This window comes from Acartia tonsa, chromosome 14, assembly GCF_053477335.1.
Source record: "Acartia tonsa isolate MP-2025a chromosome 14, ASM5347733v1, whole genome shotgun sequence".
In the NCBI taxonomy this organism is placed as follows: domain Eukaryota; kingdom Metazoa; phylum Arthropoda; class Copepoda; order Calanoida; family Acartiidae; genus Acartia; species Acartia tonsa.
In genome coordinates this window covers 23,462,878-23,488,561 of record NC_137273.1, presented here as the reverse complement: position 1 = coordinate 23,488,561, position 25,684 = coordinate 23,462,878, and the positions used below count along the sequence as shown (strand labels likewise).

At 31.3% G+C, this 25,684-nt stretch overlaps 1 protein-coding gene across 1 annotated transcript; it reads left to right on the top strand.

Moving 5' to 3' along the window:
* Positions 1–557: 557 nt before the first annotated feature.
* Positions 558–24,932, top strand: LOC145306560 (peptidylglycine alpha-hydroxylating monooxygenase-like). Its single transcript, XM_080148744.1, has 16 exons — positions 558–615; positions 953–1,001; positions 1,820–1,867; positions 2,226–2,263; positions 2,681–2,717; positions 3,344–3,428; positions 3,927–4,014; positions 4,977–5,099; positions 6,097–6,161; positions 6,732–6,818; positions 20,633–20,693; positions 21,353–21,400; positions 22,811–22,847; positions 23,666–23,705; positions 24,111–24,188; positions 24,621–24,932. The coding sequence occupies exons 1-16, from the start codon at positions 558–560 to the stop codon at positions 24,696–24,698; spliced, it is 1,020 nt and encodes a 339-aa protein (XP_080004870.1). The 3' UTR covers positions 24,699–24,932.
* Positions 24,933–25,684: the final 752 nt, after the last annotated feature.

The following is a 25,684-nucleotide window of genomic DNA, read 5'->3' as shown; positions in this document are numbered from 1 at the left end:
TTGACTAAAGGCCTCTAGGGGTGTAACCGCTAGTTTACTAGCCTAAGTTTAGTTTATTAAGAACAGTTAAATAAAAGTAAAAATGTACTTTCACCAAATAAAGAAGAAATTACTTCACTGTATATACTAAAAATAAACAGTTATAAAATCTTTCACTATAAAAATATCTAGTATCAATTTAAGTTTCTATAAGTGAATATAGTGGAATAAATAATATTAAAAGTAAAGAAATCTTGCTAACTATCTCTTCTACTTTTACTTCTATTGCTTCCTGAGATGCTATGGGCGCCTTGAAGATCCTTGTCAAGAGGGGTTTAGAGGGGTGGGCAAGATAGGGGTGGATATACCTTCTTTCTGCATTCCTCTGATCCCAAAACTTTAATTTAGGATAACAATAACCTTGAATACATCTATGCTTTGCAGTTGTTCCCTGAAAGTTCCCTGTTTATGATTGCCGATATCTAAACGGACAGACAGACAAACCAATTTGCCTCAAGGCATATTACTAAAAATCTACTTTACATAAAGCTATATATGTATTATGAATTTCTTTCAGAATGTTTTCTCTTATGTTTGTAGTTACTTTTGTCATGTTTTTACCTTCTATTTCTCTAGGTAATAAACAAATGTTGTTTTTAAAGCGAAGCATTTTTACTATGTTGTCGGTCCGGATGCGTTTTGCAGCGGATAGTTTTAGCGGCCATTCTTTTTGCATGTTGGAATGAAAAAAAATGCTAAAAAGGGAAGATGGGTAAATTTTTATATTTAACACCTGCAGGGGCCCAAACCCTGCGGGACCTATTGGGTATACCAGCAGTGCCTAACCTACAAGGTTTCCCGGTACCCAATATAACCTCAACCAAAGTAAAATAATTGCAAATATTTATCAGCAATTTAAAAAAAAATGTGTAGCTAACTTGATTGTAGAAAACTATATATTTGTATTTTGAAGGAGAATATTCAGAATTTCCAATGAGGATGCCTATGTTCAAACCACAAAGGTTAGATTTAGTTTCGACTTTAATTCTTTTTAAAGGCAAAGCTTTTTTTATAATTAGGCCCGTCCGTCCGTAACGGATAGTTTTTTTTTCGGTAATTACAAAGCTTAAATTAATTTTTCTTTACAAAGCTTAGCAACTCAATATTAGTTACACAATGTCCGTACGTCCATTTTAAACATGTTTATTTTGAACTTTTTTAATAATAAATTTTTATGTGATGTATTTATCCGATTGATCTTATTTTTGTAATACTGATTTCTAGGACAACAAAGTACAATGTAATGAGCAAAGTATCTCTATCATCAAATCCTAAAATGTGAATATTTCCTTAAACATATTATTTATTATATACATATCCTATATTATAAAGTACTAAGATTTTTTTGTTTGTAGCGAAGGATCTTGCTCACCACTGAACCGATATGGTTCTCCTTTTGAGGGAAGCTTCTTATAGGCCCTGAGATGGTTTCAGGCTATTTTATTTTTAAAAAATAAGCCTAGGTATGGTTTTAAGCTATTTTTCTGCCCTTCCATATCCCTTCGAATATAGAGCCCCTAGATGCTAGGGGCGCAGACGCTAGTTTATAATATAGAAAAGCTTCGCATTTAAAAATTTATTTTTAATGTGATTAACTCGGCTTTAAAAATATAAATCTTAAAAATGATTATATGCGAAAGATTTCGTGATTTTTAGAAATAAATAAATATATATTTACGATTTATTAATTTACTTAAATAACTTTTTTCGTTGCTTCATTAATTTTGTGCTTCGATATTTATGTATGTTGTCATTCTTGTTTTTTTTCTTTGTTATTTAGAAATGAAGGATATCTCTGTACAGCTGTGAATATTGGTCCTAGCAAAGGGTGAATATCCTTATATAAAAGTAACAGGATATCAATGAGTCTGTCTGTCTGTCACTCTGTTTGTATCTAAGGATCTTGCTAACCACTGAATCTATATGATTCTCCTTTTAATTGAGCTTCTAAATGATCATTGAAAGGTTTATGTTTGTTTTTTTAGGGTAAAACCACCATGCCCCCCCCCCCCAAAAAAAAATAACCGCCGCCGTAAAAATATTTTTTCTTCTTACTTTTTTCCTTTTAAACTTAAATTTTGTGTAGCATAGACAAATGTTATTTTAAGCTTAAAAGATAACGTTTCCCCCGGCCCCGTTTATGAAAAAAATAATAAATAGTAATATAAACTATGTTTATTTTTTAGATATTGGATCAAAGGATTTCGTCCAGTTGTGATTCCAGGTTTATATCACATTTTTAAAGTTTGTTTCAAAACATATGGAATTAACGTCCGTCACATTAAAGAAGTTAAAATTGTATCTAACTGTTGCTCGCTCCAGTGAATAACATAACTTAATGAAATGGGGAAATGGCTTGGCCAATAAACATAAAATTCAAAGTTCCACTATAAAGATTATTATTAATAATGCACATAATATATAATTACTTGGATATTGCACCAGATTTTCGCCTACTCTAATGAACTAGTCCAGTACAAGCTGCTAATATCACGATACCCGTTTTGCCTCATCCCCTCCCCTTCTACTTATTGAACACACAGACCAATAAATGAGGTCTAAGTAGAAACCTATACAATTTTCTTGCCACGTATCCACTTATATTCAATCCATTGTTGAAATATTGATATTTATATTTCAGGAACTATGCACCACATGCAGATTGTCGGCTGTTCAAAGTTAGTTTATTTACAATACAAAGTAGAATCATGTCTGTCTGTCATAAGATTAACCACTGAACCAATTTGGCTCTGATTTCAGGAAAAATACTTATTGTTCAAACTATTGTTTTAGTTTTCTTTTATTTTTTGGGGGACACCCCGCATGAATCCGCATGAAAAATCCTCATCTTCTTCATTTTTAAAAACAAAAGGGGTAAACCTACTACCTAGAAAGGCTAAGGCCGAAAAAACTAGTTCTGAAAATATAATGAAAGTTACCCTATAATCTTTTATTCAAATTATATTGCTTTCAAGCATATCACAGCCTAAAACTTGAAAACAACTATTTTTTCCTTACATGGACCATAATGATTTGAAAGGTTTTGTGATTTATGTTTATTTTAAGTTAATATTTTGTATTTACCAATCTATCTACTGTATAATTATATCTATCCAACCATATAATTATATCCAGAGCTATGTATGGTTTATCTTTATATCTATCTATCTATCTGTCCATCTAACTATCTATCTATATATCTACTTATCTAACTATTAATCTATCTACCTATTTAATTTTCTAACTATCTATTTATTTATGTATCTATCTATTTATCTACCTATCTATATATCTATCTATGTAGGCCGCCTCCAGTAACACCTGGCAACGTGTGGAATTGTGGAAATGATGGAAATCCTGTTTTAGAGCCGGACATTCCTGCTATTAATGTAAGCCTAGACTTAGAATATGTGGATATTTTTGTCGTCAATTTCTAATATAGTCTTCAAATATTGGTCAATAAGTTCCCCCATAGTCAGTGAAGGGGAAGGAATTATGGGGTGTCGTTATATTAGCCAGCTGGGAGAAACATTTCATCAGGGTATGCGAGAATCTCTCACAATATCCAAGTATTCAATATCCATAAATGTAAATATAGAAAAATATACATACATATATGTCAAAAAAGGACTTCTCCATTAGTTTTCAATCGATACTTTTAATTAATGATGGAAAACCACTGAGCATGAATAAAAAATGAACGTGTTTTATAAACAGCGGATTTGCAAACAAAGTAAGTTGAATACTGGCTCCAGAAAAAATTGTAAATAGCAGCCAAGAAAATTACATGTCCCCCATAGCGTTACGGACTGACGGACGGATCGACTGACAAAGTGAATTATAGATAATATTCATATTAGAAGTAGAGACAGACAAATAAATTTTAGAGAAGTTGTAGCGTAGGGGATGAGAAACATATGACTCTCTTCCTGTGGTCCAACCAGGGGGAAGCTATCACCCTACCCCCAGATGTAGGTCAGTATATATTCTTTTCTGCGAATCTTCTCAATAACTAGGGTGTGTATATACTGACATTCCCTTACAAGTACTTTTTTGATTTTTGAAGAATTTTGAAAATATGAGAAAAAAAATTACCAATTGTAGAACTTGTTTTGTAAAGGACTCCCATAATAAAAAATGATTAGGGGATAGCGTTTCTCATATACAATCATTTACTAAGTATATTTGCGATTACTTTTATTTAATGAAATCTTCCAATTTTTCACATTTACAAAATGGCCTGCTTTATTTTATCAAGATCCATGACAGATCTATATAGGAAATAAACGTCTATAAATGAGCTCGAGTCTTCCAATGGTACAGTGCTTAAAACTCATAGTGCTCCAATAATCCATAATAAAATCTCATTGACCAAAGCGATAAGACCTTTATTCTATTTGTTTATGGAATGAATTAAGTTTTTCACTTCATGTAGATATTTGAATTACATTGAAGTATTTAATCCTTATTTCATAAATAAAAAATATACGTTCCTAATAGAGTAAATCTAAGAAAACTCTATTTTAAAAGAATTCGATTGTGGCGACACTTCCTTTGTGTTGAAATATTAAAACAAAAACTTTAATCATATTAACCCTTTGGTGATGGTAATGTGAAAAAAAATATAATTGAAAAAATCTTTTTAAAATCATTTAAATTAATAAATATTTACTTCTTTCTTTTTGATAGTAATGGCGGGGGAGAAAAATTGATTTATTGAGAAATATATAAATAGATAAATAGATATGTAATTATAGAAAACTAGCCAATAGCGATATAGTTATATTGAGCCAACTCTAGTATTTTATAATTAAAAGTATTCCAATTGATTTATTTAAATAGATATTTTCATTTCTAATTTACTGCGTTTTAATAGTTATTTTTTATGGACAAAATGTTCCTATAAAAATCTTTTGAATCAACCATCCTTTTTTAAGGTTTTGCTGTTGGAGGAAAAGCTCTACTACAACACCTGGTGCTGCAAGTTCATTATATCAATATTGATAAACTACCTATACAGGGAGATAAATCTGGTATTGATCTACTTATAACTGATAAAGGTATGTAAAGTCTGAATTCTTATTTTGTTTGTGAGTTAACCTCTTATATATATTTTAAATTATGTATCCTATTTATCAATCAATATTTATGAGTTACCAATTAAAGGGAATGATAAACTAAAGTTTTTAAAATCTGCACAAAGGCCTTGTTTTTAAAGCTTTTGTGTGATCTCAATTTAAAAGATTTTTTCAATTCTAGTGTGTTGATATAAACCTGCAATTTACCAAATTATAATAATTACAACATATGAAGTAATCTTCTAAAGTCAAAATTGTATACATTTATAATAGGGTTGGGCCAGATATTTTTTGGCTGGATAAAAGATATCCTGCTAATTTCTAATGTTGGATGTCCCGCTGAATAACCGGATATTTTTAATATGTATGTAATTTTGTCAATTTTGAATTTGGAAGATTACTTGCTACACATTCATATGTTATAATTGAGACTGCCCCCATTTTTTTGTTGGTAAATTTAAGGTTTATATCGGACATACTAAAATTGAAATTTTGTAAAAATTTTTAAAATTGAGATCAAACAAAAGCTTTATAAACAGGTCTTTTTGCATTTAAAAAAAAATTTGCAGTGCTAGTGTGGTCGCAATTTTTTGCAAGGGTCCTTTTTTTACATAAAACAACGATATTTTGGCTGGGGGCAAAATTTTTAACAAAGTTTTTCCAGGGTGGGATAATTTACTATATATATGGATGATTTTCATTTATAAATATATCGTATATAGTAGATTAGAACTGGTTCTCAGACATACTGAAAAATTATGTATGGCATTGTATTATATCCTGTTTTCTACAAATATAAAAATGTACAATCATAAGATTAAAACTAGTTTTTTAGCCCATGCTTCGGTATCTCGTGGTTAAAAAAAATGGTTTAATCTTATAATTGTACATTTTTATATCTGCGGAAAGCTGTTCATAATACGATGCGATGAATAACTAATACAAATCTATCTTTTACTACTTCTATCTATCTATGTAGAGCCTAGTAAAACAGCTGGTATGTTATCAATGCATGTTATGACCAATGTTCCAGCATTTTCAAAGGTAACAAACAATCTTAACAACATACTTACGTAGCGAAGCCAAAAAATATCTAAATAGCTGATTTTAATATTCATAAATCTAGAAAAAGTTTATTGGAATCACGAAACCTTTCATATGTGGTTTTAGATGTATTAATATTTATATTTTTGTAGCATGACTGACACACTGACAGATCAAGTAAATTAAAGACTTAATGTCAGTTGTCTTTCTTTGATAGCAGCCTAAACATTTCCAATATAGGGTTACGTACATCTGTTGTAATGTTGAAAAGTTACAAATTTAATTGTTGCTAATTTTCAAATTTGAGGATAGAGGGGGGTTGTAATTCATTTTACTTCAATAACCTCCTATGACTATCTACAATACCAAAGTCGGGGGTTTGACAACGTTGATGGGACATTGTTGGGTATAATTATTATAATTTGGATTAATTGTTGACTTATTATCAATTTAGTTTGTGTGGTGATTACAAGGGCAGGAAAAAAGCTTTAAATCACCCATACCAGTAATTTTTTTCTCATTTAGACAGACACAAACACAATCTACTATTTTAAAATAATTTTATTTTAGACATACCAAGAGGGTGGTTGCATGATATCAGAAAGAAAGGAACTGCATCCATTTTCCTACCTGGTCCATACTCACAGGCTGGGTCAGGTAATCATATTTTCCTACCTGGTCCATACTCACAGGCTGGGTCAGGTAATCATATTTTCCTACCTAGTCCATACTCACAGGCTCGGTCAGGTAATCATATTTTTCTACCTGGTCCATACCCACAGGCTGTGTCAGATATACATCATATTTTTTTTGACCTGGTCCATATTTTTCTACCTAGTTCACAGGCTGGGTCAGGTAATCATATTTTCCTATCTGGTCCATACTCACAGGCTGGGTTAGGTAATCATATTTTCCTACCTGGTCCATACCCACAGGCTGTGTCAGGTATACATTATATTTTTCTACCTGGTCCATACTCACAGGCTGGGTCAGGTAATCATATTTTCCTATCTGATCCATACTCACAGGCTCGGTCAGGTAATCATATTTTTCTACCTGGTCCATACCCACAGGCTGTGTCAGGTATACATCATATTTTTTTACCTGGTCCATATTTTTCTACCTAGTTCACAATCACAGGCTGAGTCAGGTAATCATTATAAAATTGTCCTACTAATTTAGAACTTCAAAAGGTGTAATACTTCCTGTAGTTGTAGGGAATGGTAACAGGTTTTTTTTGCAACATGATTTTAGAACTTCCAAACATAGGTTTCAAAATATTTTTATAAATGTTTACCATAAATAATATTATTTCAATCAAAATAAATATTAACATATACTTTTTAAAATTTACATTTAAAATAAAAAATCTAAATATATTTTTATTTGATGAAGTAAAACACAAATAGAATATTTGAGTGAGTCCTTACAAATATATACATTATTTACATTACATTACATCATACGCTGTATAAAACTGTATCCTAATATTAGGTACAATTAAATACTGGAATTTTAAATTAAAATTTTGATATACTGAACATGTTTTACATGTCTGCTGTCTGTGCTTTAGCTTGGTAACCACTGAGCCAATTCATTTTATGCTTAAGAAGGGACGATAAGGATTTGAATCTCAATATTAACTTGTTATTTTGCTTGTATATTTATCATATTTGTTTACAGTTTATTGGTAAAGTGTGGTAATACTTTATTTCGAGTCTATGCCATTGTGTAACCACTGAGCCAATCAGGTTCTACTTTTCAGTAATCATATTATATGTCCTTCATTGCAAAACTAAATATTAAGGGCAACTCCCAACGTCTGTCTATTAAATTTCATAACATTTAATAACAACATTTTTATTATCATAGATGAGTAAGATTCAAATTACAATCTTATATTTTGTCACACAATTGTCAATACCACTAATCCATTGTTTTTTTTATGCCGAAAATATTATGTCAGGTAATATGGTTGAATCTCATAAAAGCAGTAATGATCTTTCTCTTAACATATTTTGTTATTTCTTCACTTCTTAAAATCCAAACATGCGGCATTGTTAGAAAAACAATCTTAGTAGTAATTCTCATGTACACATCAATAAGCTCTTTGAATTTGATTCCTATCAAAATAAGTATATTAAAGTAGATATAGATTTGGATATAAAACTGTCACTTTAATTTGTTATTAGCCACAAATGAAAACAAAGGATTGCCTAACAATATATCTAAATCAGTAAAGCATCCATATTGAAAAGCTCTAATTTTATGGGACCTATTTAATCAATTGGGAATCTATATTAACATATTTATTCCTGAGACTAAGAAGATTATATTAAGCAGAGCTAAAAACAAACACAAAGCAACTGTAAGGTTTGTCTTCATTTTGATGACTTTCACAGCTGATGGTGGTCTTGTGCTTGGTTGCCTTACTGAGATAACTGATCTAGTAGATGGGTGAAAAGTAGTGTTCAAACTTTTTGTTGAAGGCTTCACTACATTTGAAAATTGTGGGACACATTCTGGATTTTGTATTATAGGTTGTCCAATTGAAGATTTATTGCTCAGAGAAATGATTGAATCTTGATCATTATTGATTGATGAACATTCATTGTTACGGAAATTGGGTTTGTTGATTTGTCTTTCAGAAAGTTCATTGACTTCAGTTACTGTTAAAATTTGAGGTTTATCAATTGAAGTTTTATCAATATCAGCTCTATCTTTAAGTACTGCTTGAACAGTAGAACAAGAAGGTATAGCATTAAATTGAGTATTGTCAAAGTTTCCTATTCCACTAGTACCAGAACTGTGCACTGGCATTGGCACAATATTGGTACTTTTTTTTGCCATTAGAGATATTTGGTTTTGAACTCCTACATAATTAGTTTCATTTAAATGTTCATGTGATACTTGGATAGAGGATGCAATCTGTTGTGGAGAAATTTGGTTCTTAAAATTACTAAACTTTATTTTTGAAGGAACTAATGTTAGTCTTCGCTGTAGTAAAACTATTCTTTGTGGGACTCTGAGAAGGGCCCTGATAAATAAAAGATTAGTATATTCTATCCCAAAAGTCTCGTTAGGACTAGATTGTAAAATTACTCAAAAATTGTGCAAAACGGAATAATATTAATTTAGGTTAGCTAATTTGACTTTTGATTTTAAACATACTGTATTGTATAATTGTTATGGGTATTTTAATCTTTAATCCTTTCAATACAGTCAACTGTTTTTTAGTGTGAGCTTTTTTACTAAGGTTTAATTGTAATTGTATAAAAGCTATGATTACCTTCTTTTTCTTCTCTTTATGAGCATACTTAATCTAAATATAACCTCTGGAACAATAAGTATAATAATATGCCAAGGTACAATAGCTGGAGTGTGAGGAGTATCTTCTGGCAAGTTTATCTTGTACACTGTTCGAATATTTTCTAACTTCACTTTGGGGCACAAAGTTCCATAGCGAAGGAACAGAGCTGTAAATTCTCCAAAGTTGATTACAGCAATGGTCCAGAATAATATTTTTGCCAATTTTTCATGGTTAAGACTAAGATAGTGCAAGGTATTTAACATCATATAGCCTTTAGTAACTAAAACAAAAAACAAGTTTGTGAGAAAAATTACAGATGGAACCATTGTTGTGAAAAGTGAACAGGCCAGCTGGGTTTCATGCCGGTACCAGGATTCCATCCATTCTGGAAACATGTCATGCAAATCTCTGACCAGTGATCATCAGCAACCTGACCATATAGGTTATGAGTGTCTGATGAGTCTCCATCAGTGATCCATAGTATTTATAAATTAGGGCATTACAGGTGACAGCCAGGGTTAAGGTAATCAGGTCCAATATTACTCTCACCACAATGGGCAAAAAGGTTAACTCTGAAATCAATAAATGTTTTGGGTGTAGTCCCTTTCGTAACATTGCACCTTATGGGGCGATTCTTCGTATTTTTCACAGTAGCTTTTCTCCTATTTCTAGCCACTGCGGGGGGCTCTAACCCTTCGGGGCCAATTACCTAACCCTGTGGGGCAATTACCTAACCCAATATAACCTATCATAAAATAAAATAACCTATAAAAAGCCATTTTAAAAATACGACGAATCGCCCCTTATGACAGATATATAGATAGCGACCTCTTAAATGTGTATTTCAATTGTGTATACAATTGAATGTCTGGTCGTCAGCGGTTTTAAGACTTAGGATAAATTTTAAAAGATATCCAAAATCGCCCACCCTAACTACTATACAGCATGACCCTCAAAAAAGTATTTTTAAGCATCTGCAGCCCTTATTTCTCAATGAATTATAAAAAAATGCATATGTCCTTGTTCTCCATAGTATTCCACATAAGTAGATATAAAAATATTTTTTTTACCTCCATCAACACCGGAGATTTTTAGAGCTAAAGTTTTGAAAAAGTGACTGAGAAAAAGAATTTTTTTTGTTTCTCTTATTTTTTGGATGGTTATATTATGTTTTTCTGGCAACTGAATAATGATACACAAAGAAAAACAAGTTAACTAATTATTTCTTTTTAATTCCACCAAAAAATATAAATTTTTAATGGCAAAAAATACTACTGAATGAATTGATTATTTGCAAATTTTAGGTTATTTATTAACCCTTATTTGAGAAAAGGATTAATTATGACAGTTGCTCCGCCCCCTTTTTTGACATCTCAATCACTTAATAGGGGGTTAATTAAGCTTTTTAGACTAAAAAATCATTATGTTTTAATTTTATTTTCTTTATAACTTTTTTGTTATTAAAGTTAGGATTGTGAAACAAAAACAATTTTCCTGCTATATTCATAAAGATTTATTTGGTTTTTTAATCTTAAACAATTTTGCCTGATAAGTAAGTTTTTCAAAATATCATTAAACTAAAAAAACTCAAAAAATATGTGTAAAAAAATGCTTTTTACTCAAAAACTAAATTTTTTATTTCATTTTTGTATAAAGTTTATGCTAGTAACAAAAATAAAAGGATTTCTACCTTAATTTTGCTAAAAAAGTCGTTTCATGTTAAAAGTTACTTTTTCCTCAGTCACTTTTTCAAAACTTTAGCTCTAAAAATCTCCGGTGTTAATAGAGGTAAAAAAATATTTTTATATCTACTTATGTGGAATACTATGGAGAACAAGGACATATGCATTTTTTTATAATTCATTGAGAAATAAGGGCTGCAGATGCTTAAAAATACTTTTTTGAGGGTCATGCTGTATACAATATACTAGCAGCTGCGCCCCTAGCAACTAGGGGCTCTCTATTCGAAGTGATTTAGAAGGGCAGAAAATAGTCTAAAACCATACCCAGACTATTTATAAAATTATATAACCTACTTAACTATAGAAATAAAAAGTTTACTACTTTATATAATAGGATTTCTTGGTACAATTGTCATATGTTAAATAAATGACATAGTTTATCAAACTTATTGAAAATACATTTATATTACATTTAACATGGAAAGAAAACAAAGTCATTCCTAATTAGGACAGAAGTCACTGGAAATTGATCTAAGGAAGGCTACTTATGTCCTTCATCTAACAAAATCTAACTTAAGGGAGGTGACTTATGTCCTTTGTCTGACAAATTCTTACATTAGGAAGGCTGCTTATGTCCTTCATCTTGCAAAACATAGCAAATTCTTGCAAAACATAGCAAATTCTTGGAAAACTTAGCTTTTCTGTCCTTCACATAGCTAATTCTTGCAAAACATAGCAAATTCTTACAAAACATAGCAAATTCTTGCAAAACATTGCAAATTCTTACAAAACATAGCAAATTCTTGCAAAACATAGCAATTTCTTACAAAAAATAGCAAATTCTTGCAAAACATAGCAAATTCTTACAAAACATAGCAAATTCTTGGAAAACTTAGCTTTTCTGTCCTTCACATAGCTAATTCTTGCAAAACATAGCAAAATCTTACAAAACATAGCAAATTCTTGCAAAACATTGCAAATTCTTACAAAACATAGCAAATTCTTGCAAAACATAGCAAATTCTTACAAAACATAGCAAATTCTTGCAAAACATAGCAAATTCTTACAAAACATAGCAAATTCTTGCAAAACATAGCAAATTCTTACAAAACATAGCAAATTCTTGCAAAACATTGCAAATTCTTACAAAACATAGCAAATTCTTGCAAAACATAGCAAATTCTTACAAAACATAGCAAATTCTTGCAAAACATAGCAAATTCTTACAAAACATTGCAAATTCTTACAAAACATAGCAAATTCTTGCAAAACATTGCAAATTCTTACAAAACATAGCAAATTCTTGCAAAACATAGCAAATTCTTACAAAACATAGCAAATTCTTGCAAAACATAGCAAATTCTTACAAAACATAGCAAATTCTTGCAAAACATAGCAAATTCTTACAAAACATAGCAAATTCTTGCAAAACATTGCAAATTCTTACAAAACATAGCAAATTCTTGCAAAACATAGCAAATTCTTGGAAAACTTAGCTTTTCTGTCCTTCACATAGCTAATTCTTTCAAAACATAGCTAATTCTTGCAAAACATAGCAAATTCTTGCAAAACATAGCAAATTCTTACAAAATATAGCAAATTCTTGCAAAACATACCAAATTCTTACAAAACATAGCAAATTCTTAGAAAACTTAGCTTTTCTGTCCTTCACATAGCTAATTCTTGCAAAACATAGCAAATTCTTGCAAAACATAGCAAATTCTTGCAAAACATAGCAAATTCTTGCAAAACATAGCAAATTCTTACAAAACACAGCAAATTCTTGCAAAAAATAGCAAATTCTTACAAAACATAGCAAATTCTTGCAAAACATAGCAAATTCTTACAAAACATAGCAAATTCTTGCAAAACATTGCAAATTCTTACAAAACATAGCAAATTCTTGCAAAACATAGCAAATTCTTGGAAAACTTAGCTTTTCTGTCCTTCACATAGCAAATTCTTGCAAAACATAGCAAATTCTTGCAAAACATAGCAAATTCTTACAAAACATAGCAAATTCTTGCAAAACATAGCAAATTCTTACAAAACATAGCAAATTCTTGCAAAACTTTGCTTTCCTGTCCTTCACATAGCTAATTCTTGCAAAACATAGCAAATTCTTACAAAACATAGCAAATTCTTGCAAAACATTGCAAATTCTTACAAAACATAGCAAATTCTTGCAAAACATAGCAAATTCTTACAAAACATAGCAAATTCTAGCAATGAGGGTCCCAAACTCAAAAACAAATTTTCAGCGCGATCCGACCACCGGTTCTTGAGATACGGTGACCTGGTGTCCTTGGTACCGACTGTAAGATTTGGGAAATGGTTCGAATCCTTAGTAAATTTGGCTAAGTCCAAAAATATTTTGACACTTAGTCAAATTTTTGAAGAAAAAATACCCAGGTGACACCAAGCGTACCTACTGAGAGGACACCAGGTCGAAAAGTGTCAAAAATTTTTGGACTTAGCCAAATTTACTAAGGATTCGAACCATTTCCCAAATCTTACCGTCAGTACCAAGTACACCAGGTCACCGTATCTCAAGAACCGGTGGTCGGATCGCGCTGAAAATTCGTTTTTGAGTTTGGGACCCTCATTGCAAGAATTTGCTATGTTTTGCAAGAATTTGCTATGTTTTGTAAGAATTTGCTATGTTTTGCAAGAATTTGCTATGTTTTGTAAGAATTTGCAATGTTTTGCAAGAATTTGCTATGTTTTGTAAGAATTTGCTATGTTTTGCAAGAATTTGCTATGTTTTGCAAGAATTTGCTATGTTTTGTAAGAATTTGCTATGTTTTGCAAGAAATTGCTATGTTTTGTAAGAATTTGCTATGTTTTGCAAGAATTTGCTATGTTTTGTTAGAATTTGCTATGTTTTGCAAGAATTTGCTATGTTTTTCAAGAATTTGCTATGTTTTGCAAGAATTTGCTATGTTTTGCAAGAATTTGCTATGTTTTGCAAGAATTTGCTATGTTTTGTAAGAATTTGCTATGTTTTGCAAGAATTAGCTATGTGAAGGACAGAAAAGCTAAGTTTTCCAAGAATTTGCTATGTTTTGCAAGAATTTGCTATGTTTTGCAAGAATTAGCTATGTAAAGGACAGAAAAGCTAAAATTTGCAAGAATTTGCTATGTTTTGCAAGAATTTGCTATGTTTTGTAAGAATTTGCAATGTTTTGCAAGAATTTGCTATGTTTTGTAAGAATTTGCAATGTTTTGCAAGAATTTGCTATGTTTTGTAAGAATTTGCTATGTTTTGCAAGAATTTGCTATGTTTTGTTAGAATCTGCTATGTTTTGCAAGAATTTGCTATGTTTTGTAAGAATTTGCTATGTTTTGCAAGAATTTGCTATGTTTTGCAAGAATTTGCTATGTTTTGCAAGAATTTGCTATGTTTTGTAAGAATTTGCTATGTTTTGCAAGAATTAGCTATGTGAAGGACAGAAAAGCTAAGTTTTCCAAGAATTTGCTATGTTTTGCAAGAATTTGCTATGTTTTGTAAGAATTTGCTATGTTTTGCAAGAATTAGCTATGTGAAGGACAGAAAAGCTAAGTTTTTTAAGAATTTGCTATGTTTTGCAAGAATTTGCTATGTTTTGCAAGAATTTGCTATGTTTTGTAAGAATTTGCTATGTTTTGCAAGAATTAGCTATGTGAAGGACAGAAAAGCTAAGTTTTCCAAGAATTTGCTATGTTTTGCAAGAATTTGCTATGTTTTGCAAGAATCTGCTATGTTTTGCAAGAATTTGCAATGTTTTGTAAGAATTTGCTATGTTTTGTAAGAATTTGCTATGTTTTGTAAGAATTTGCTATGTTTTGTAAGAATTTGCTATGTTTTGTAAGAATTTGCTATGTTTTGTAAGAATTTGCTATGTTTTGTAAGAATTTGCTATGTTTTGCAAGAATTTGCTATGTTTTGTAAGAATTTGCTATGTTTTGCAAGAATTTGCTATGTTTTGCAAGAATTAGCTATGTGAAGGACAGAAAAGCTAAGTTTTCTAATATTTTGCTATGTGAAGGATCAAAAAGCTAGGTTTTGTGAGGTGAAGGGAGGCTACTTATGTCCTCAATCTTGCAAAATCTTTGTTAAGGGAGGCATGTTATGCCCTTCATCTAACAAATTCTCACTTAAGGAAGGCTACTTATGTCCTTCCTAGGAAGGTGACTTCTGTCCTAATTTAGGAATGACTTTGTTTTCTTTCCATGATCCAATATTTTTTATGTAAAATCTAGCAAATTATTTGCACAAATTCAAAGAAAAATAAAGACAAAATTAAAATTCTATCTACCTTTTGTCATTTAGGAACTAATTCATAAAAATGAAACAAATATTCAAAATTGTTATCTATAATACAAAGTAGAATGATGTCTGTCCGTCCGTCCGTCTAAAGCTTAAGATCTCAGTAACCACTGAACCGATCGGATTCTACTCTTCAGGGAATATACCTATTGGTCCTGTGGTGGTTTTAAGCTATTTTCTTGGGGGGTGGGACACCCCCAACCCCCCAAAAAATGGAAATTTTCGTATGGATGAGAACCAGTTCCTATCCACAGGATTCGAATGAATACGAGAAAATACTTAAGTTTACAAAATTTTAAAGTTATGCACATCAAAAAATCACTATCATCAAAATTAAGCATCCTCAGTTAAACTAATTTAGTGTATGGAATTTTTTCTATAATTGATAATTATTGAGGATGACATTTCTATGGTTTTGTGCAAGAATGTTAAAAAGTCTTAATTAAATAACATTAACAAAAGGTAATTATTTTAGAGTAAACTTTATATTATGGAGATTTTAAAAAAATTAATAATTTAACAAGGATGACAACAGCAATAGAAGCGAAGCTCTAAAATCAGATGGTGTACAAACGAACATTAATAATCGTAGAATGTAAAAACTTAATGAGTAGAATATTATACTTACATTTTTAGGCCTTCATTTTAGAGATGCTTTTCTTAAAATATTGTACCTAGTTCTTCTGGAAAACGTTATTTCAAATATAAGATGATTAGGACAATTATATCATACAAAAGTTTTTAAAAGTTTATGATAATGATTATAGAATGGCCATGCTCTCGAAATCCTACTTAACTACTGCAGAAATCAACATGCAAAGTTTGAAATCAATGGGATAATTTTAAAATGTCTAAATTCTCGATAAGAGCTATCCGTTACAGACTGACCCTAATAATAGAATAGCCTTGCTGTTAATAATAAACATGGGATTAAGTTACCTGAAAAGCACACAACTAAACCAACAACAAAAGCTGGAAAATATCTTTTCATTGTTACTTGTCCCAACTACTATCTAATATTGAGATATATTTTATTCAATACAATTTATAAATATGATGTATATTAAATAGTTTTATAGAATAGTTTTTATCTCATATACTGTAAAAATGTATTCTTACATTTTAAACTATTATTGAAGTGTTTCAAAAAAATTTTAGGGGGGGCATTGCAACCCCACCCTCTTGCATCAATTTTTCATAACACAGCCCCACACCCGTCCCTCCCTAAGTGGCCAATTATGCTCCCTAATTGAAAAAAAAAGATGCGCCTTCATGGAAAACAAAATTGCACCTAAAGATCTAGTAAAAGAAAGGAGAAATAAGGGGACGGTAGCTTTCACAGAATTTTTACAGTGTGCTCTGTCGAGCGAAAAAAGAAATTATGCTCTTCTAAATAAACATTTACAGAAGACTAATAGATATATAAACAATATTGGATATAGAATACGTGGATATTATGACTGGAGAAATTTTGTCGTCAGTTTAGGTTAATACTAAGGTCCTCAGTTATCGGGGATTAAGTAAAGTAAAGGTGGGGTATCGATATATTATATTGGAATTAACATTTTAGCAGTGTATACGAGAATCTCTCACACTATCCACCTGTTCTATATCTATTTAATATTATTTTTATAAAAAAAATTGTCTTTCGTCATGTTTTTATTCAAATTTATTGTTTACTTTTCTTTAGAAAAGCTGAAGACGCATTATCGAGCCCTGAATTTTTTAAAAAGGTTCTATCTTTTGACAATGTGACTTTTAAACTTATAGTATTACAATATCCTCAACTAGCGGCTACGGCCCTAAAGGCCTCTAGGGGCACTTGAGGAGGGGAGAGTCGAATTTGATAACCCAATTTATTATTTTAGATTCGATGAGAAAAAGTAAAAAGAAAAAATTTTTGGGGAAGTGAATTTTTTTTGGGGGGCGGGGGAATTTTTTTTCTAGGGGCGGTTTATTTGGGGGGGGGGGGGTAGTGGTACCCTCCCCCAAAATAGTTATAAACCTTCCCGGGACTTATGAGGAATACCCGATCGGTTCAGCGGTTAGCGAGATCCTTCAGTACAAACACACAAACAGACAGACAAACAAACATCCTGTTACTTTAGTATATGGATTATATTTTATTTATATAAGGATGACACCATTCATTAGTAGCTAAGTAAAAGGCATGGATAAATGGACAAATCTTCACAAAAAAATGTCTGCGTTCTATCCCTAATAGAAGCCAAGAAAATCAAGTTTCTCCAAAAATATTTATATGAACGGGATTTTTAATCATATAGTAGCTTCCCTACTAAAAAAAGGAACAATAAATTTAACATTTTATAGAAAATCTTTGCTTTGAGAAAAAAAACAGTTTCTACACGAGAAAAGAAATGATAATGCGTTATTTATATTTCTTTAGAAATGTAATTAATAAAAAGTAATGAAGCAGAATTTAATAAAAAGCTATAATATCCAGGACGATTTTAATTTTGAAAAAAATTTAACATGATGCTTTCCCTAAAAACTTTCTAGCGAGTCCAATCCCCCCTCTAAAGTAAATTTAATTTAAAGGACGCCTGCAAGAAATACCACGCTTAAACTGCTGAAAGACTGCCACAAGTAGACCCAATACCCAAAATTTAAAGCCTTCAGCTTCAATAACAAAAAAGTTCTAGGCATTTTAAAATGACATTTTATGTACAATGAAAATTTTGAAAGAATTTGAATGCTAATGTTAGAAATTTTGAAATTAAACTACGTGGCCTAGAAACAAAATTATAAGCTTATTTTTGTCATAAATTTAGATTGCCAGTAACTAATTATATATTTACGATAGTCAATTATTTTATACAATGGAAACTTTGAAAGATTTCTGATGCTCATAAAAGAAAAAACAATATTAAATTACGTTGCCTAGACACAAAATTATAACTTTATCTTTGTCAGAAATTTAGATTGCCTGTAACTGATTACATTTATACAATAAAAACACCACATTTCATAGTCAAAATCTATGAAAAAAAAATCAATTTAAATTGCATTTTAAACAAAAATCATAGCGGAAACAAAGGGGCAAGCTCAGCTGTGATTGGTTGCTAAGCTGATTCAGAATTCTGATTGGCTACAGTACACTTGGTACAACGCAAGTTAAACTAATCTAAATTTATGACAAAAATAAGCTTATAATTTTGTTTCTAGGCCACGTAGTTTAATTTCAAAATTTCTAACATTAGCATTCAAATTCTTTCAAAATTTTCATTGTACATAAAATGTCATTTTAAAATGCCTAGAACTTTTTGTTATAGAAGCTGAAGGCTTCAAATTTTGGGTATTGGGTCTACTTGTGGCAGTCTTTCAGCAGTTAAAGCGTGGTATTCCTTGCAGGCTTCCTTTAAGTTGGGGGTTATACTGATAAGGTGTACCCAATATAACCTTACCTATGTTAAAACACAAACACACGAAAAACTATGCACCTCGCCCCTTCTTTTTAAAATAAAGAGGGTTTCTGTGATTATTTTTCTATAAATATGACTGTATAGTAAGAGATATAAGTTTTCCGGAATTTTAATGTAGGGAGTAGATTTGAAATCTGCATCAAATTTTAAGGATTTTTTATAAAATTCGTTTTTTGTATAATTCTTTATCTAAAAGCGGAAATACATTTTAAGTTAATTAATTTTGACCAATAGGATAGTTGGATTTTAAACTACCTGGGCTCTAATTGGTTGAATGATGTACGACATCCAATCAGAGCGCAGATTTTTTAAATCCACCAATCACAGATGCCAAAATTAATTAACTTAATTTGTATTTCCGCTTTTAGATAAAGAATTATACAAAAAATGAATTTTATAAAAATTCCTTAAAATTTGATGCAGATTTCAAATCTACTCCCTACATTAAAATTCCGGAAAACTTATATCTCTTACTGTATAGACATGAGAACTTCAGTCGTGCAAGGCTTGTGGTGCAGAACTGAGATTCTGTTTACCGGTTGCCATGCTCGGGGGAAAAAATGACTACCTCGGGGATAAAAATGATACCAGGGAAAAAAATGATACCTCAGGGAAATAAATAACTACCTCAGGGGGAAAAAAGAATATTTACATCCACTATTTAAGGGGTCGTTTATGTGAGAATGGATATTTTTTATTCAATAAATTTAAATACCAAAAAAAAAAATCAATTTAAATATAGAGCCTCTAGATGCTAGAGACACAGCTGCTACTATATTAAATAGTAGCTTTGCTATGAAATAAAGCATGTCATAAGTTTCTAAGGAATAGTAAAAATAGTTTTATGCGCTTAAGAGATTCATCAAAGAAATATTTTTCTTTTATTGACAACAATTATATCATAATATCATACCTATTGCACTATCAGTTATTACCTTATGCAAGAAAATTTATTCCTTTACAACAAAAATGGTTAGAAATTTAATTTGATTACCAGAACCGTTGAGTTTAGGAATTTCTACATAAAAGTAACATGATGTCTCTTAGTCTGTCTGTCTTTCTGTGTGTCTGTGTGTACTGAAGGATATCACTAACCGCTGATTCAAAATGGATCTTTTAAACAGTAGGGGCCTTGCTGCTAGTACTATAATATAAAGTGATAAAGGTTTGTGTCTGAGGCTAAAGAATTTAAAAATTACTGTCCTAATGGGTTGTACTATAAAACACTTACAGATTATTGGGGATAAAAAAAGTCTTCATGGTGTCTAGTAAATCCCCTCCCTCTGACCAATTTGAATTTTGCACCTACTAATAAGATTTTCCTTCCTAAAAAAGTCTTGGACGTCCCTACCTGTATTCAGTATTTAATAAGAACTTTTTTAACCTATACAAAGTAACATACAGATAAGGTATTAAGGAACCAGATATTTTATGATTGAGCTATGAAGCAGAGATCTAATGTGTTAAGACACTGTGACTAAGCGATAACTAATCATAAATGATTTTTAACAAAATTACCCCTTTTGTAGATTAAAATCATCATTGGTTGAAAAGTTTTGACACGTTATAGTTTGGTATCAACCAATAAAATTGTAATTAAGGAATAAAGGAACTTTTAGCACCAGGCGGTTAGAAAACTCTAGGTACCAGTATGTATTTTACAGTCGAATTATCCCTCCCTTTCTCGCTATGAAAGGAATAAAAAATTAATAACCTAATTATTTTAGATGGTTAATCTGTGGAAAGTTCAGCGAGCAACAAACGGTCAAGATTCTTGGTCTATGATAGGTAATTCTATTTCCAGTATGTCTTCGAGACAGATTACTATCCGCTAGTTTAGAACAACTTCTAAGCTAAATTGAAAAATCATGTATCGTATCGTATTATAGAAATTTTCTACAAATCAAAAAATAAATTCTAATAAGTTGTGTTAGCCCGGGCAGGCATTCTGCCCGTAGGAACTAACAAAATTTAATCAATTTTCAATTTGAAATCCGCTGAAAGTTTTCTACAATACGATGCGATAAATTTGAGTAGCTGATAAAAATAATAATATTTATTTATAAATAATAAGGGATAAGACAATGGATGATATATTGATATACATCCTCAATTAAGATAAACAAGATCTCCCCTTTTGTAGATTTAAATTATTGGTTGAAACCCTAGGGCACAACTATAACTTGTTTTGACCTAACCAATCAAAATTCAGTAAAAGTGCCCAAAGTTTTGAGTCAACGAATAAGATAACATGCTTATAAAATTGGGATACCAGCACTGTAATTTATAACTTATGACCCCTCCCTTCCTAATATTTATCTTGTTTTCAAAAAAAACACCAGGCAACATTACAGACAGACACAATAACTTATAAAGCAGCTTTGCTACAAAAAATAATAAAAAGAATATACATTATGATTTTAAAAAAGATATTAATTTAATTTTAGGAAACAAATCACCCCAGCAACCACAATCGTTCTATCCATTCTCTGATGGTAAAAATAATCTATATATGTCTTTATGTCTGTCTGTATTTTCAGAAACAAAACACTAAATCAACCTCAATTCCTAAATCTTTCTATCCATTTTCTATGGTAAAAACATGTATAGTAAAGTAACATGATTTCTGTCTTTCTGTATGTTTATCTGACAGGCAGTAACGTCTGTCTGTATTTTAGAAAAAAAGTCACCCCAGCAACTACAATCATTCTATCCGTTCTCTGATGGTAAACAAGTAAAGTAACATAATGTTTGTCTGTCTGTTTGTCTGTATCATTTGTCTGTTTGTATTTTAAGTAACAAATCACCTCAGCAACATTAATCTTTCTATCCATTTTCTGATGGTAAAAACAATGTATTTACTAAAGTAATATGATGCTTGTACCGTCTTTCTGTCTGTCTTTTAGGAAACAAATCACCTTAGCAACCACAATCTTTCTATCCATTTTCCGATGATAAAACTTATCCTTACATAAAAGTAACAGGATGTTTATCTGTCTGGCAATAAGATTGTACCGAAAAGTCTCACTAACCAATGAATCGATATGGTTATCCTTTACAGTGAAGCTTAGCATAAGGAACCTTGTAATAGTGTCTAACTTTTTTATCTTTGTGACGTAACAAAAATCGAAGGATGAAAGGGAAGGTGGGAAAGGAAACCCCTAAAAAAGAGATGGATTTTTGTTACGTCACAAAGATAAAAAGTTAGACATTATTACTAGGTTCTAGCATAAGTGCTGGGAAGGTTCATTGATATTTTAGGGAGGGTATCACCTCCTTCCCAAGATAAATGTTCTCTAAAATAGTTACCCCCCCCCCAAAAAAAAAAAAAAAAACACAATATTTTGTTACTTTTTCTTTTCTAAAATGAAATATAAATTGTTGGGGGGCTGGATGTTGTCGACTTCCTCTCCCCACCAACGACAAGTGCCTCTAGAGGCCTCTTGTAACAATATGAAATAAAAAGAGGGGAGTGGGTACCTTTTTCTCTTTCTATGGACGAATCTACTAGTAGTTTTAAGTTTATTAATTTTATTAAACTCTATAATTTTTGAGTGCGCACATACGGATTCATTATTCCCTATTTAGAAAATCTTTGCTTAAACAATATTCTTAATACAACGTTTATATTCTTATTTTCATATTGATTATAATTTATCCTGAACTTGAATCAATAATGTAAGATGATTAAGTGAGAGCTAAAGATTTTAAAAAATAGAAGGTGCTTTTCTTTACTTTCAACGACGTGCAAGCTTTTTTTCTGGATTTCTCTAATTTTATGGATTGGGTTGAATTTAAGTAAAATTTGATATTCTTAATATATTGTTAGAACTATAGGGTAGCTACTCCATAAATGTTGCGTCTCTCTTATGGATTCAGTCTCTCATGTTTTATTTTTATTTTAGGTCTTAAACTTGTCAGAAATGATAGATTAGCTTTGAGGTAATGTATAATGTATATTTTAAACGTTTTGTAGTTATTTCGTTGAAGACAGACTGAAGCAAATTAAGTTTCTCGACACCTTTTTTCTTGTTAGGCTGTTTTCATTCCGATATTTTTAGGTCGAATTATACCAGTTTAAAAAAAAGACTTTTTAGTCTTTGGTTTCATTTTAAATTCATATATATTATATAGAAATTGAATTTAATAGCGTAGCTACTCATATAAACATCCAGGGGCGTCCAAGCTTTTTATTTTGGGGGGGGTAAAATTTTTTTAAGGGGGGGGTAATTTGGTTTTGGGGGGGGTAAAATGGCGCGCGAAGCGCGCCGCAAATTTTTTTTACCCCCCCCAAAATTTTTACCCCGGGGGTAAAATTTGCTTGGGGGGGGTAATTACCCCCCCTGAAATCTGTTGGCAGGGGTAAAATTTGTTTACCCCCCCCAAAATTTACCCCCGGGGTAAAATTTTTGGGGGGGGTAATTTAAATTTTATAAAAAATTTAGTATTAAAAATGCGCGCGAAGCGCGCAAAAATTTTTTTTGTTAGAGATTTTCTATTTTGGGGGGAGTATTTACCCCCCCAAAATGGTTTGGGGGGGGGTAAATACCCCCCCCAAAATCGTTGGGGGTGCCTACTGCACCCCCAAGGTAGGGGTAATTTTTTTTTGGGGGGGGTATTGTTCACAAAATTTTGGGGGTGCCTACGGCACCCCCAAAATCGTTTGGGGGTGCCAAATGGCCTATTACCCCCCCCCTTGGACGCCTATGTAAACATCGGTTAGATTTATAAATGTTATAGAAAGTTTTTTTGCTTATTAGATGTACAATGTTAAATATGATGAATAAAAATGTAAAACAGGTAAGAATAGTTATTTCTCGTATCGTATTATAAACGGCTTTCCGCGGATATAGAATGTACAATTATAAGATTAAAACTAGTTTTTTAGGCCCGTGGTGCCGAAGCTATGTAATTCTATATTTACTAGAGAACCTGTTAGATTGGCATACGTTTTTGTGTAAATCCTTTTATCCGTTTCTAATTACCTATAGATCTTTCAAATTATTTAGTATATTTCGTTAGCCCCTAAAAATTAATAAATATTAAAAGGTTTCGTGATTTTTTAACAAAACATTTTTATAAAATGAAATAGAAATACTATCTATCTATCTATTTATTTAGCTTTGAATATTTATATATATCCAACTATCTAGCGATATACCTATCTTTCTATCTAACTACCTACCTATCTATCTATCTATCTAGGGACTTGCTAGCTATGATGAAATGTGTGATATGTATATGATGTATTGGGTTTATGGTAATAGTTCGAATCTTCTTGAGGTAAAGTGTTTTTTTGGATCATTCCCTCAAAATACCTAGCGAGCTCAGAAATAACTTCCCTTATTTTTTTGATGACCCTTTAAAGCCCACACTTCCATGTTCTAACCCTGCGGGGCTACCCTTAACCCAATAAAATGACCTAGCCAAAGGTAACAATTAACACCAGAGAAAAACTACTGAAGTATCTCTCTCTATAATGAGGTCCTAAAAATGTAAGTATGTCCTTAAATAGAATCCTGTATTTATTCAATTTGAAACAAGTTTATATAAAGTTTGTTTCTATGTTTAAATCAATGTTTTTATTATTAAGTTTTGACACTCTTTAAGTGTTCATGTTAGTCTGTTCTACTGTTTAAAAAGCTTCGCTTTTATTTTTGTTGTCATCCTTGTTTTTCTTAGTTTTGAATTGATTCGAAAGGTTTTTTGTTTCAGGGCTCTAACTACTGCACCTCCCAGGGGCCACCAGACGTTACTCTAGATTCTTTGGGATTTAATAATATACCTGTTTAATTTGGAGCGATGCTATTCTGTATACTAACCTTCCAGTCAGTACGTCCCAATAATCCTTATTTTAAAGTACCTGTGTATATTTGTACCTTAAGATCTTACTAACCGATATGGTTCTCCTTTTCAGTGAAACTTTTATATTTATAATATAGTAATGTTATAACTATTTTTTGGAGGGTACTTCCAGCCTCCCAAGAGAAATCGTCCTTAAAACTAAAATTGAAAGTATAAAGTCGACTTCTCCTTTTCTCTCAAGTAACTATAAAGTAAGAAGGGTCACCATTAGTAGAAAATAAATTAATCTTTCTTCTTTTTTATTTGAATTATTGATCGGTAAACTTAAGTTATATGTTTATTTTAAAAAGCTGCCCTAATTATGAACAGTATTGCACCTGTCATGAGTCAAATTTTATGTAGGGAAAGTGTGGTATCCGCCGAGGATAGGTGGCAGACACCGGAGTTCAATTAGATTACGGCAGTGTGACAGACGTGGACACCTTACTATAGAGAAGCTACGCTTCTCTAGCTTTCACTAGATAATGATCAACATCGATTTTAGTTGTCACTTTATTGAAGGGTTGTAAGATACTGAAGCTATACACAACAAACAATAATTACAATGGATAGGAATAAATAATCATAACATCAAAGCATAAATAATACATATACAATAGTCAGTTTGGGCAATCATGATTCCCCATCCCTGGAAAGGGTGGGGGGGATTAAGAATACAGTTAACCATAATATAAATACATATGGATTAGGAATAAAGATAGTTAAAGATAATTCATACAGTAAAACATGGATAATTGCAATGGTTAGGTAGATGGCTATCCCTGTCTGGGGCAGGCAGGATAGCAAATGGAGCAGCACAATAGGTAGATAAGCATAGAGGGGTTGAGTGGTAGGTCTGGGTACTAAAGAGGGAAGGTTTGATGATTACTTGTGACAACAGCAGTCTGTGTGGGGGTGATTCTATCAGGTGAGGG